Source organism: Taudactylus pleione, unplaced genomic scaffold, assembly GCF_031769625.1.
Source record: "Taudactylus pleione unplaced genomic scaffold, aTauple2 ptg000040l, whole genome shotgun sequence".
Taxonomy (NCBI): domain Eukaryota; kingdom Metazoa; phylum Chordata; class Amphibia; order Anura; family Myobatrachidae; genus Taudactylus; species Taudactylus pleione.
In genome coordinates, this window is record NW_028284442.1 from 29065146 (window position 1) to 29078752 (window position 13607).

The 13607-nt window shown below is 44.2% G+C and overlaps 1 protein-coding gene across 1 annotated transcript in view; it reads left to right on the top strand.

The window, feature by feature from the left end:
- Nucleotides 1–3269: 3269 nt before the first annotated feature.
- The window catches only part of SMTNL2 (smoothelin like 2), a 128312-nt gene continuing 117974 nt past the window's right edge, over nt 3270–13607 (top strand). The window contains exon 1 of the mRNA XM_088455082.1: nt 3270–4084. Within this exon, the coding sequence (XP_088311208.1) occupies nt 3746–4084 (339 nt within the window). The 5' untranslated portion in view covers nt 3270–3745. The remainder of the gene's footprint in view (nt 4085–13607) is intronic.

Genomic DNA, 13607 nt, shown 5'->3' on the forward strand with positions numbered 1-13607 from the left:
TTGAGGATTGACCACAACTTCTCAATGGAATTAAGGTCTGGGGAGTTTCCTGGCCATGGACCCAAAATTTTGATGTTTTGTTTCCCGAGCCACTTAGTTATCACTTTTGCCTTGTGGCAAGGTGCTCCATCATGCTGGAAAAGGCATTGTTCATCACCAAACTGTTCTTGGATGGTTGGGAGAAGTTGCTCTTGGAGGATGTTTTGGTACCATTCTTTATTCATGGCTGTTTTTAGGCAAAATTGTGAGTGAGCCCACTCCCTTGGCTGAGAAGCAACCCCACACATGAATGGTCTCAGGATGCTTTACTGTTGGCATGATACAGGACTGATGGTAACGCTCACCTTTCCTTCTCCGGACAAGCGTTTTTCCAGGTGCCCCAAACAATCTGAAAGGGGATTCATCAGAGAAAATAACTTTACCCCAGTCTTCAGCAGCCCAATCCCTGTACCTTTTGCAGAATATCAATCTGTCCCTGATGTTTTTCCTGGAGAGAAGTGGCTTCTTTGCTGTCCTTCTTGATACCAGGCATTCCTCAAAAAGTCTTCGCCTCACTGTGCGTGAAGATGCACTCACACCTGCCTGCTGCCATTCCTGAGCAAGCTCTGCACTAGTGGTGCCCCGATCCCGCAGCTGAATCAACTTTAGGAGACGGTCCTGGCGCTTGCTGGACGTTCTTGAGCGCCCTGAAGACTTCTTCACAAACTATTGAACCTTTCTCCTTGAAGTTCTTGATGATCCAATAAATGGTTGATTTAAGTGCAATCTTACTAGCAGCAATATCCTTGCCTATGAAGCCCTTTTTGTGCAAAGCGATGATGACTGCACGTGTTTCCTTGCAGGTAACCATGGTTAACAGAGGAAGAACAATGATTTCAAGCTCCACCCTCCTTTTTAAGCTTCCAGTCTGTTGTTCTAACTCAATCAGCATGATAGAGTGATCTCCAGCTGTCACGACCCGGGTTTCGTGGCGTGGAGGTTTGCGGTCCTTACCGGTGAGGGCGCTGTGGTGTGGTCCTTCTGGAGGGGGAGCTGGCGTGTGGAGACTGGCATTGCATGTATGCAGAAGTCAGCCAGCGTTGGGCCATCCAGGTAAGTCTAGTGGCGTCTCCATGTCACGGTTGTATGGGTGCCACCATGTTGTCTTTGGCCATGTGACATAGCAGGCCAATCGTCTGTGGGTCACCTGCTCTCTCTGGCCTATCACACTCTGTTACTGGGTACTTAAGGGTGCTTCCTGCCTGAACCTGTCTCCTCAGTTAACCCATTCCTGCGCAGCCCTCATCACAGCATTACAGGATTCCCCTTTCAGCCATCATCACAGCATTACTGGATTCTCCTTTCAGCCATCATCACAGCATTACCGGATTTCCCTTTCAGACATCATCACAGTATTACCGGATATCTCTCTCAGCCACTATTCAGCACACCAGGATATCCATTTCACTCTTAGGGCGGAATTCAATTGATTACGCGGTCCGGATCTCCCGTCTAAAGTGACAGGAGATCGCGGGCCGCCATTCAATTGCTGCCGTTCTTCGCGCTGATCGCGCCCATAGAGGTCAGGTTTAGCCGCGTAGAGCAGCTAAACCCGACCAAAGTGCTGGGCGCGATCGCAAAGTGATGTTTGGGCGCCCAAACAAGTCACTTTTCGCACATTTCAGCTCTCATCCCCCAGGGGCTGCGAGCTGAAATGTAGCGCTTGGCAGCTGATCGCGCCCGACAGGAGCAAGAATAGAATAGCTCCGTCGGGCGCGATAGGGGATAAAAACAATTGAATTCCGCCCTTACAGTCTATCTGGATTCACCTCATTGATCTCTGTCACTGATCCGGACATTCTTTTATTCCCACTCACTACAGTTCCCTCCTGCCACATATATTTGTTTATTACTGGACTTTAGTTTATCTTATTGTTCATGTCTACCAACATTCATATTAAACAACCCACCTTTCAGTTTAAACCTGTTCCACTGTTTTTTACTCCCGTTACAACCCCTGGGTCCACAACAAACACAAACTCTATGACTGAGATAATGAAACCTTTGATTTTTGATAGTCCAATGTACACAAACTTTGTCTAAGGCACAAATTATTAAAATTATTGTATAAAATAACCTACAGGCTGTGTGTATAAGGTATATAGGAAACATAAATGAATTTAATTTCTGTACACAAACTTTGTTTGAGCCGCAAAATTATTGAAAATATTGTATAAAATTACCTGCAGGCTGTGTATATAAGGTGTATATGACACATAAATGCATTGTGTGTGTATATTTTGGTCCTATTCCCAAGATATCTCATTATGGTATGCAATTATTCCAAAATACGGAATATTCCGTTATCCAAAATTCTCCTGGTCCCAAGCATTTTGGATATGGGAGACTCAACCTGTATGGGGACAGAATTCATCAAGCTCCGAAAATATAATATTTTCGGAGCCTGAGTGTGGGAGCATTCTCCATCTTCAGATGGCGTTTGCTCCCGCTCGCTGCGAGCAACCCCTTAGGGAAGGAGTCCCGGGAAGGAGTCCCGGGTTGTGCAAAGGGATCCTTTCAGATCCCTCAGCCCCTGTCCTGCTCCTTTCGCCGGAAGTCAGGGGACCTGACGTTTATTAATACAGTTTTCCTAGGAGAAGCACAAGTACATCAGGAAAAGGGCCATTGACTTGCCATTTTATTAAAAACATTTAAGGGGTAAAAAACATTAAAGTGGAACTAAAAATACCTATTTTTTCCCTGGGGAAATACATTCACTTAAAAATATACTGTATTTATGTGATAGTTTATTTTCTAATTCATATTGCACATATTCCATACAGAGTTCCAGAGCTGCCTTTACCTTTGTGTTTTATTCTTCAAGAAAATTATTATTAAAGCTATATTGACCATTTTTCCAAGTTATCCTCAGTGCTCACTCAGTAATTTGCTGCCTGTGTGTCTATGAGAAATGCAGGAATCCTACCAGTGCAGACCGTGCAGCTCATGATGACTAAACAGCACACGTCCATGGTACTGGTCTGTATAAGCACCCAGCAGAAGTGTAATAATACTGTTGTATTGCATTTACTGGTTGTCATACAGATATTTGTATGATCGGTTTATAATTATATACTGTATCTGTATATATCAACAATCAATAAATAATAATAAAGGAGGAAATCTGAGAGGCTGGTCTTTATCTAGTGTGGTAACCTGCAGAGCCTCCTCTCTGTCACCTCGCCCCTCCTCAGACAGATAAGGAGGCTGCGTATAATTTGGCACAGCATGGTAACACAGGGGGAAGAAAGGACAGGACTCCCCCCGTTTCGTCCCTCCCCCGTCTGAGCATCTCCTTACAGCTGAGTGCAAAGGAGAGGAGAGAGGGCAGGAGGTACTCCACCACTCCCCGGACTATAAGCAGCTGCTGTAGTAGTATAAGTGGTGACTGAGTATTGCAGCAGGTACAGCTCTGCCACCGCACAGGGGTAACACCTGGCACAGGAGTGCTTCCCTGTCTGGGCACAGAGCTGCAGGGATTGGCTTCTCCGCTGGGTGTCATTGCTGCTCCCGGGCATCACCCCACGCACTGCTGCCCATAGAGACCCGGGGGCACCGAGGGACTAAGTGACCAGTGCCGAACAAGGTTCCCCCTCGTACAGGTGCCGCCCGGCAGCGGCATGGTGTCTCCTCCTACAGCCGCTGCTACTAGTGCTCTGTAAGCGCTCTCCGTGCCGGCTTGCACCCTCCCTCACAAGCAGCAGCCATGGACCCCGGAGTGGAGGTGTCGGTGTGGCCGGGCGCCAGCTGCAGGAGCCTCCGGCAGGAAGATGACAAGGGAACGGTGCAGGGGCTGCAGGCGGAGATGGAGCAGTTCCGGCGCGGCGTGGAGAGGCAGCTGGAGGACGTGCTGAGGCTGGCGGCGCCGCTCTCCCGCTCAGTTACCGACTTGCAGGGCGAGAACCGGCGGTTGCGGGAGCAGGTGGAGAGGCTGAACCGCCAGGTGGAGGCGCTGAGCCGGGCGGCGGGGCTGAGTGCTGCGGAGGGGCAGGCCAGGTACTCCAGCCATGCTCTGCTCTCCGTGTCCGGGAAACTGGCAGCACAGGTCAGTCACACACTATGCATTATCTATATACATGATCAGTCACACACTATGCATTATATCTATAGACATGATCAGTCACACACTGCATTATATCTATAGACATGATCAGTCACACATTATGCATTATCTATATACATGATCAGTCACAAACTATTCATTATATCTATATACATGATCAGTCACACACTATGCATTATCTATATACATGATCAGTCACACACTATTCATTATATCTATATACATGATCAGTCACACACTATTCATTATATCTATATACATGATCAGTCACAAACTATTCATTATATCTATATACATGATCAGTCACAAACTATGCATTATCTATATACATGATCAGTCACACACTATGCATTATATCTATATACATGATCAGTCACACACTATGCATTATATCTATATACATGATCAGTCACACACTATGCATTATATCTATATACATGATCAGTCACACACTATGCATTATATCTATAGACATGATCAGTCACACACTATGCATTATATCTATAGACATGATCAGTCACACACTATGCATTATATCTATAGACATGATCAGTCACACACTATGCATTATATCTATATACATGATCAGTCACACACTATGCATTATATCTATATACATGATCAGTCACACACTATTCATTATATCTATATACATGATCAGTCACACACTATGCATTATATCAGTGGTTTCCAAACTTTTTTTGAATCACGTCGCCCCTAGAGTATAAACGTTGTTTTCACGGTACCCCTACGTTTTGAAATTCAGAATAAAATGTTGTAAAGTGAAGTAAATTGTGCAGACCTGTCATACTTATGGATGGTACACACGGTCAGATATTCTTGAAGATATGAACGATAATGATGGAAAAAATCGTTACATCGTTGATATCGTTGACGTGTTTGGCATGCATCGACCAACGATGCGCGTTCCCGCATGGCGGATAATGGTATCTGAAGTCGTCTGTGTTTGCAGTCCAACTTGGACGACTTCATCATTTAAATACTGTCAGAAATCATTCATCGTTAATGAGATCGTTGGTAAAATCATTGATCTCGCAAGTCTGACAGTGTGTTGGCACAATTAGGTTCAGTAATGTGATGGTGGACAGGTTTGTGCTTCTGCTTGTACACATATTTACATTACATTGACAAATAATTATGATTTGGTGCTGGACCACCAACCTGAGGCACCCCTGCAAGTGTCCCAAGGCACCCCAGGGTGCCACGGCGCACAGATTGGGAACCACTGCTTTATATCTATCTAAATTATCAGTCACAAACTATGCTGTGTGCATAGTGTATATATATTTTTCAGGTCACACTGGATGTATAGCTGTTAAACCACTGCAATAAGAGGCTGATAGACACTACTGAGAAACAGTCCCATCATTGCCTATTACTGGAAAGCAGGGTATGCAGTCGGGAAACCGGCTGCCTTAATACCGACAGCCGGCTTCCCGGCTGCTTTATCGTGGCGTGGGATAGATGACCGGCGTCTATATCTAGACGCCTGTCATTTACCTGACGTCGGGAGATCGGCGCCCGGCATCCTGATAGAAGGGATGCCGGGCACCGCGAGCGGACAGCCGCGTGGGGGGGGAGGGTTAGGGCACCCGTGGGGACTTAGGGTTAGGCACCCCCCGGGGAGGGTTAGGATGAGGCTAGGGGAAGGGGGGGTTAGGGTTAGGCACCCCCGGGAGGAGGTTAGTGTTGGGCACCCCCCCGGGGGACTTAGGTTTAGGCAGCGGGGAAGGGGGGGGGGATTAGGGTTAGGCACTTGGGGGGAGGTTAGGGATAGGCACCCCTAAGGAGGGTTAGGGGTTTTGATTAGTATATACTTACCTTAGGGACGATCGGAATTTCCAGCGCTGTCGGACTTCCGCTGCCGGGCTCTGCTGATCTGTCGGGCTGCCGCTGCCGGGAATCGAGCTGCCGGCCATGCGGCAGCCGGGATTCCATACCGATTCCGAAAGCAGAGCTGTCGGCTGTGGTTCATTTCCAGGCACAGTCCCGTTGCTCCCAGCTTTTAGCAATATGTCCTTGGAAAGCTTTTATTTCTGGAAATGTCCTGGTTTTTCAGTATTGACCAACAGTATATATGCCAGTTCCTCTTATTTTGCATATTAAGTTCCATTCTGTCTATTTTGATTCTCTTGATATACTATATTTAAACTGATTTATGTGGAGTGTTTAAAGTGCAAAATAAGGATCTCATATAAGCAAATTCAATAAACATGTTGTGGGAATTGTAGTGCTTCAAGGGTAACGTAGACAGTACTCAGGATAGTGTCTCTGGAAGCTGTTTAAGATGTTCACATTATAAAGAGGCATGTTGTGGTGAAACTTTGCAGTTCCTGTTATTTTACGTATGGAAAAAAAATTACAATTTTATATATATATATATATATATATATATATATATATATATATATATATATATATATATATATATATATATATATTAATTCCGGAGTGCCATCCTAGCTCTTACCTATATTATAGCCGTGCCATATGGATTACAGCAGGAGGGGTACCTGGACAGTTGTAAACTTCATTTGAGTGCCGGGCAATTTAAGTTTAATAAATATATATATATATATAAATTTCTCTCTCTCCCAAATAGCATAAGAAAGGCCAGCGCACTCCTGGACAATGTGTGAAAAAAAATCTTTATTCCATATTTAAGTGGTTCCCAAGCTCTGGCCCCTATTTGACAATGAAGGCAAATGCCGGCAGAATTTTTCGTTTAGTATCACTGGTATTTAACAATACTTACCCCTCCAGCGAGGTCCAGCGAAGTCTTCGTCCTTGGCGAGGTCCTCCGCTGGGCTGCTGGTAGCCTAACGCTGCCGGCGACAGGGCTTGGTGTAATGCTCATGCGCGATTGTTCGGCTGCGCATGTACATGACACGGGGACCCGGCATTGCCTGGAAGGCTTTGCTGAAGCCGGAAGGCACCGCGGATCTCCATTGGGACCGCATCGCTCTCGCCATCTAAAAGATGGCGAGAGTGATGCTGTGACAAACAGCGGTAATCTTACTATTTGTTAAATCCAGAAAGGGTGACATAAACCCTTTAACGAGCGCTAAAGGGGTTATGCTTCGTTGTTAAAAATTGGGCCACTGTCCTCAAGGCCCCTTAATAGCCCAGGTTTTAAGGATATCGATGCTTGAGCACAGGTGACATAATTTGTACTGTACCTCATTTATTTTTATATAATCAACTGTGCTCAGACATGGATTTTCTTAAAACCTGGACTGTTGGGGTGCTTTGGGGACCACTGCCATATATGCACAATGTCAATATAACAGAGATTGGTAATAAAATAATAAACATACCAATTTATGGGGCCAATTCCATTAGACACAAGGATTGCAAGTTGTCATTGTAACAGCGTGGAAATGCCGCCAACGGCACATTCCGGACTTGTGGATTTTGCACACTTCCCTATGGGGTTGCAAACAAATATCCACTGGTTCGGAGGTACCTTAAGTGCGGCATATAGCTGTACTTACTAGTGGCTGTGAGTAATTTTGGGCCTAATGGAATTGACCTATATATCTGTCATCCGTAAATCAGAATGTATTAACTTGTGGCTCTCCAGCTTAAATATACACTTTCTCAAAAGTTGAAAAGCCAAAGTTGCTGCCTTTTGAGTAAATTAATAGGGTCTACACTGAACAAAACTTATCTTTAAAACTTGTGAAGATCCCACATTCTGAAATTTAATAAGTTTACAGTGGTATATAAAACCGATTTTATTTCTATGCATATATTTTCTTGCTTTTTATCTATGTAGAAGTATATGATAGATCTAAAAGCAAAGACACCTGCCAGCACATCAGGTTAGATGCATAGGTATCTCTTGGTATTATTTTTTATATAGAAATAATTGTCACAAGTTTTTGTAGATTCATTGGTTTCAAAAGATTTTGCGCAAAAGACCAATATTGGAGCTCAAACTTTGTATATGTTGTATCGAAGTAATGGGATGTTCACATTAGATCACCAACTTGAGACATCAGAGAATAAACTGCAGAATCTTGGGTGCTGTGGGACACCTGCAAGGGTGCAAATTAAATGATTTAGCAACTCTGTCCACCACCATATAACTGAACCTAGGGATGACAGCTATACACAATTTACTTACTTTAATTTGTTGTGAATTTCTTAACAAGGGCGGGATGTACTAATGGCAGAAATGCGGTAAAACCCCCTAAAATGCAATTTTCGGGTGTTTTACTGCATTTCTTCATCCTCATGGGCTTCTTTTTGGGACCCCCTCTGAGAGGGATCCAATCGGATTTCTCCCAGCTTCCCCTGTGGCATGCGCATCCTTCTGCTCATGCGCAGAAGGGCGCCAAGGGACTTCTGGGTGTTAAACCCGCAAGTCCCTCTATCCGAGGCTATATCAAAGGATAGGTCTTATCAGGATTTTCTAGGGGTGCCGTGATTCAAGATAGTTTGTGAATCACTGCTTCAGAACAGCGCACTAACAATCAAAGCTGTTTTTTATTTTTTTTTTATTTATTTTTTTACAATAGACCTGCCTGTGGCAGCCGAGTTTGGGACAGGCACTTGCCCAGATCACTTTGATCTGTGTAGGCTTCGTTAGGTGTAAAAACCTAGAAATAGTTTAAAAAAAAAAAATTACACGAGTCCCCCTTACCCAAATCAATAACTAGCCACAGGCCTCTCTGCCTGGGCTAGTATTGAAAAACAGGGGGGAAAATGGCATGGGGTTCCCACATTCTCCAAAAACCAGTGCCAGGCAGAACCAACTGGGGAAACCATGCTATAGCAGGGAGTCACACAGTGTGGGGTCCCACTGCCGTAACATTAGCCAGCCCAAAACTGGTCAGCCCAGGGCTGGAATTCCTGGGAAAGTTGGGACTCCAAAAATAAAATGGGATCCCCCTCCCGAGGAACTACCACCCCGGCAGCCTATAAGTACCAGCAAGACAGCCCCGGCATGCTTGGCAGGTCGCATACATTTATTATTTTTAAATTTGTTTAATTTTTATTATTTCTAAGTTCTTACACCTAATGAAGCTGGCACAGATCATAGTGATCTGTGCAGTGCTTCTTTTTGGATGGGTTTGCCATTGGTTTTCAACTGAAAGTTCAAAATCAATGGACTTTAAAGCTGCAGAATACGTCTGACATTGACGTTGGGTTTCAATTTAAACTGAAACCCAACAAATGATAGTCATTTTTTAGGCAGCTAAATGAGATCGACGTCTGTCGGTTTTGGTTTTGAAATATCCAATGTTTAATCGGTTGTACAAGGATATAGTGGATGCAGCGTAAGAAAACAGCAATCTCAAGTTGTGATTAAAACATCAAAGTGTTTATTTACATCATTTGAAGATATACTGTGATGTTTCGGGCAGGCAGGTGCTTTGAGAAAGGACATTTGGCTGCCCAAATTTGAATCACAACTTGGAATGGCATTTTCCATATTTTAAAGTGCATACACATGGTCAGATATGTCAGATGAACGATTTGCAAACGATTGAACGATTTTTGACTAGTAAAATTAATGGAAATCGTCCAAAACTGACTGCAAACACATCAGATGTCAGATATCATTATCTGACCATCGGGAACATGCATTGTTCATCGTTGCACACATGTCAGATTTTTCCTTCAGATATGAACGATTTTTAAAATCGTTATCGTTCAGATCTGAAGAAAAATCTGACCGTGTGTATGCACCATTAATCTATCTATACATAGTATAAAATAAAGTCCCTGGCAGGCATCTGTCTGTTTGTTTCAGCTAATCTCAAGAACCACTGGACGGATTTTGATGCAGTTTCCACTATTCTATAGAGCATTTTTTTGAGGAAGGTTTAGGTGTATGAAATATTAATGTATGACAAAAGGCAGCCGTGCAGTGACGATTTTAGTGAAACGTCAATTAAAAAAACAGATGTCCGATCGCTTTCTTAGCTTACCCTGCCTAAACCGTTAAAGATGTACAGATGTGTCCACATCTATTATCCGTGCGCTACAAGTCTGAGCGGCGTGCCACTCTGTAGTGCCGAGTGTCTTTTCATGCGACTTTGTCCATTAAAATGCGTCTTATTTGCAATGTGATGCGAATAGGACGCACAAGCAGCTTCTACTGAATAAAACGATGGACTTTATTTTATACCAGGTAGAAATTGATACGTATTGTCCTGTTTCTCCAGAAACCTTGATGTAGGCCCTGTTTACGGTTACAAAAATGTCAGTTTTTTTAAAAAATTATAATTTTTTTTATCATTTTTGTTTCATTTATGTGAAAAAAGATTCTTTAATTTCAAATGAGTCCAATTCCTGGTAAGAGCCTGCTTTGGCATGGCAATAGACAACAAAGCACAGGGACATACACTTAACGTGACAGGAGTTGACCTAAGTGCAGACTGTTTTGCTCATGGACAACTTTACGTGGCCCTTTTGCATGTCACGTCAAAACTAAATCTTTTCGTGTTGAGGTCAGGAAGAAAACAACTACCGTGTTTCCCCGATAATAAGACACAGTCTTTTTTTTTTTTGTTAAAAAGAAACACCATAGGGCTTATTTTCGGGGTAGGTCTTATATTATCATTGACAGCCGTGCCCCTTATGCAGGCCCCCTTGTAGAAGTGCCCCTTATGCAGGCCAGCCCCTTATGCAGGCCACCTTGTAGAAGTGCCCCTTATGCAGGCCCCCTTGTAGAAGTGCCCCTTATGCAGGCCCCCTTGTAGAAGTGCCCCTTATGCAGGCCCCCTTGTAGAAGTGCCCCTTATGCAGGCCCCCTTGTAGAAGTGCCCCTTATGCAGGCCCCCTTGTAGAAGTGCCCCTTATGCAGGCCCCCTTGTAGAAGTGCCCCTTATGCAGGCCCCCTTGTAGAAGTGCCCCTTATGCAGGCCCCCTTGTAGAAGTGCCCCTTATGCAGGCCCCCTTGTAGAAGTGCCCCTTATGCAGGCCCCCTTGTAGAAGTGCCCCTTATGCAGGCCCCCTTGTAGAAGTGCCCCTTATGCAGGCCCCCTTGTAGAAGTGCCCCTTATGCAGGCCCCCTTGTAGAAGTGCCCCTTATGCAGGCCCCCTTGTAGAAGTGCCCCTTATGCAGGCCCCCTTGTAGAAGTGCCCCTTATGCAGGCCCCCTTGTAGAAGTGCCCCTTATGCAGGCCACCCCCTTGCAGGCCCCCTTGTAGAAGTGACCCTTATGCAGGCCCCCCTGTAGCAGTGTCCCTTATTGCAATGCACTTACCTGACTCGCAGCCGTCCGGGATGTCGCTCTCAATTGCGCGCTGACCGGATCTAACATGATCCAGCAGGCGCGGCTGCACAGGATCCTCAGCGCGCGGGTGACGTCATGACGTCACCTGCGCACTGCAAGACTGGGAACGCTGGTCTCTGCAGCGTTCCCAGCTCAAAATGAGATTCAGATAGGTCTTATTTTCTGGGTAGGGCTTAATTTGGACCGGGTTACAAAATGAAGGGTAGGGCTTATTTTCGGGGTAGGTCTTATTATCGGGGAAACACGGTAATGAAGTCTACAAGGAAATCTTTTATTAGACCTCGGTTAAATAAGACTATTGCCGTAAATTCTAAATTGTTCCTGTGCGAAAACAGGGTGGATCGCTAGTTACATAGAATTTGACAGCAAATAAGAAACATTTGGCCCATCCAGTCTGCCCCTTTAGAGTTAGATTATTTGGATTATGGTTGTTTAAACATTAGAGTTAGTGTTAGGGGCTAGGGGATTGGGTTAGAGGCTTGGCTAGGGTAGGTGGTTAATGTTATTATGGAGTTAGGGTTAGGAAGTGGGTACTAGGGTAGGTGATTAAAATTAGGGTTTAGGTTGATAGGAAATTAGGGTATTTTGGGTTTTTGTATTAGGGTTAGGGGATAATGTTATGGTGTTAAAGTATTAGGTTAAGGATTAGGGTGGGGGTTAGGGTAGGTGAACAGATACTCATGGCCAGGTCACCGAGATCCAGCTGGGCAGTGTGTCCAGGATGAAGTGCAGGAGCCATAGGGTGTTTAGTAAGTAGTGTCCAGTATATGGAGAATGCAGGTGTTTAAATTGGAGAGAGGCCAAAGTGCAGTTTCTTCGAAGTAGTTTCACAGTAGCAGAGATTTCAGGTTGACTGTAATCCTACTGTTTTCCTCGTGTTTAACTCTCTCATAATACTTTAAATAAAAAAAAAAACATTTTGCAAAAGAAAATGAATACAAATAACGTTTGCAGAAAAACACATAATATTCGCAATGCATATTAGTGAACAATTATATGCATAATAGTATAATCACCAGGGTATAAATGTACATCTAAACTGTGCCAGTGTCTAATGATATAGGGGATACATCCACAAATAAGCAAGTTTGAAATTAAGCACAGTTGATTATTATCCACCTAAATCACATAAAACAGTGTAATCCAAGATGATCATTCAGACCATTAGGAGTCAAGGTGGTCAATCTATGAATCCACCTTGATTCACATTTCAGCAACAGCAATGATCGATCACCACCGCTTAAAGACTGTGGAATGTGATCGATAATAATGTACCTCAATGATACTATTTTTTTTTTTTTTTTGCTACAGTGTGCTGGAGGGCAAATCATTTTTTTCCGGGTTCAGTGTAAACCCCGCCCTTTACAAGCACCTGTGCGGAGTCATTAAGCTGATCTGAGCAACCACCATACTTTTTGGGGAGGTACACGTATCAAAACTCTGGAGCTTGACAGGGAGTGTGACAGGGGAGGCTCCACCCTGATTGCATGTCCCTGGCATACACCCTTCTCACTTTGGGCTTTAGCAAGAACTTGTATTACAGAGCGATTTGACCTTTGGCAATAAATTTACTAAGAGGCACCTTTTACCCAGAAAATAAAACTGCAATCATGTTAAAATCAAAATTGGATTGTTTAAAATTTCTGTGTTGAACATGCCTAGAAGCAGCGGCTTGCAAATACTGCCACTTAGTCAATTTACCCCCAGATGTGAAAGTACATTCAATGAGGGTCACTAGCTTTTGAAACGAGTACACAATTTTGTAAAACACTTAAAGTATAATTCCACCCAAGTTTTTATATCCTTAAGTGACCGTCTCCTCAAAGCTTTCTTACCTGGAGATATCCTCTGTGGGCGCCACTGTTTCATGTGCTCCCCCAGGCAGTGAATTGCACATATGAAAAATGACTTTTGCAAGCAGTGCCCGGGTCAGGCTTCATTAGACAGCATTCTTCCTGCCAGTATGGTCTTTTTGTCAGACAGGCAGGGACACCGAGGGCACTTTTTGACAGAAGCAGGGGAGTGGGTATCTACTTATGTGGGCCATTTGGAGGGGCCCGGGTCACCTGCAGGGCTGTGGGAGAGGAGACTGCTGCTGCTGCCACTGAGCAGTGGCAAACACCTTTCTCTAACTGCCAATAAGCAAAATAGTTTCTATGCAATTGTTTTGCAGACTACATGAAATTAACAACAATATATATTTACTGACTATATTTACTATACAGCCATGGCCAA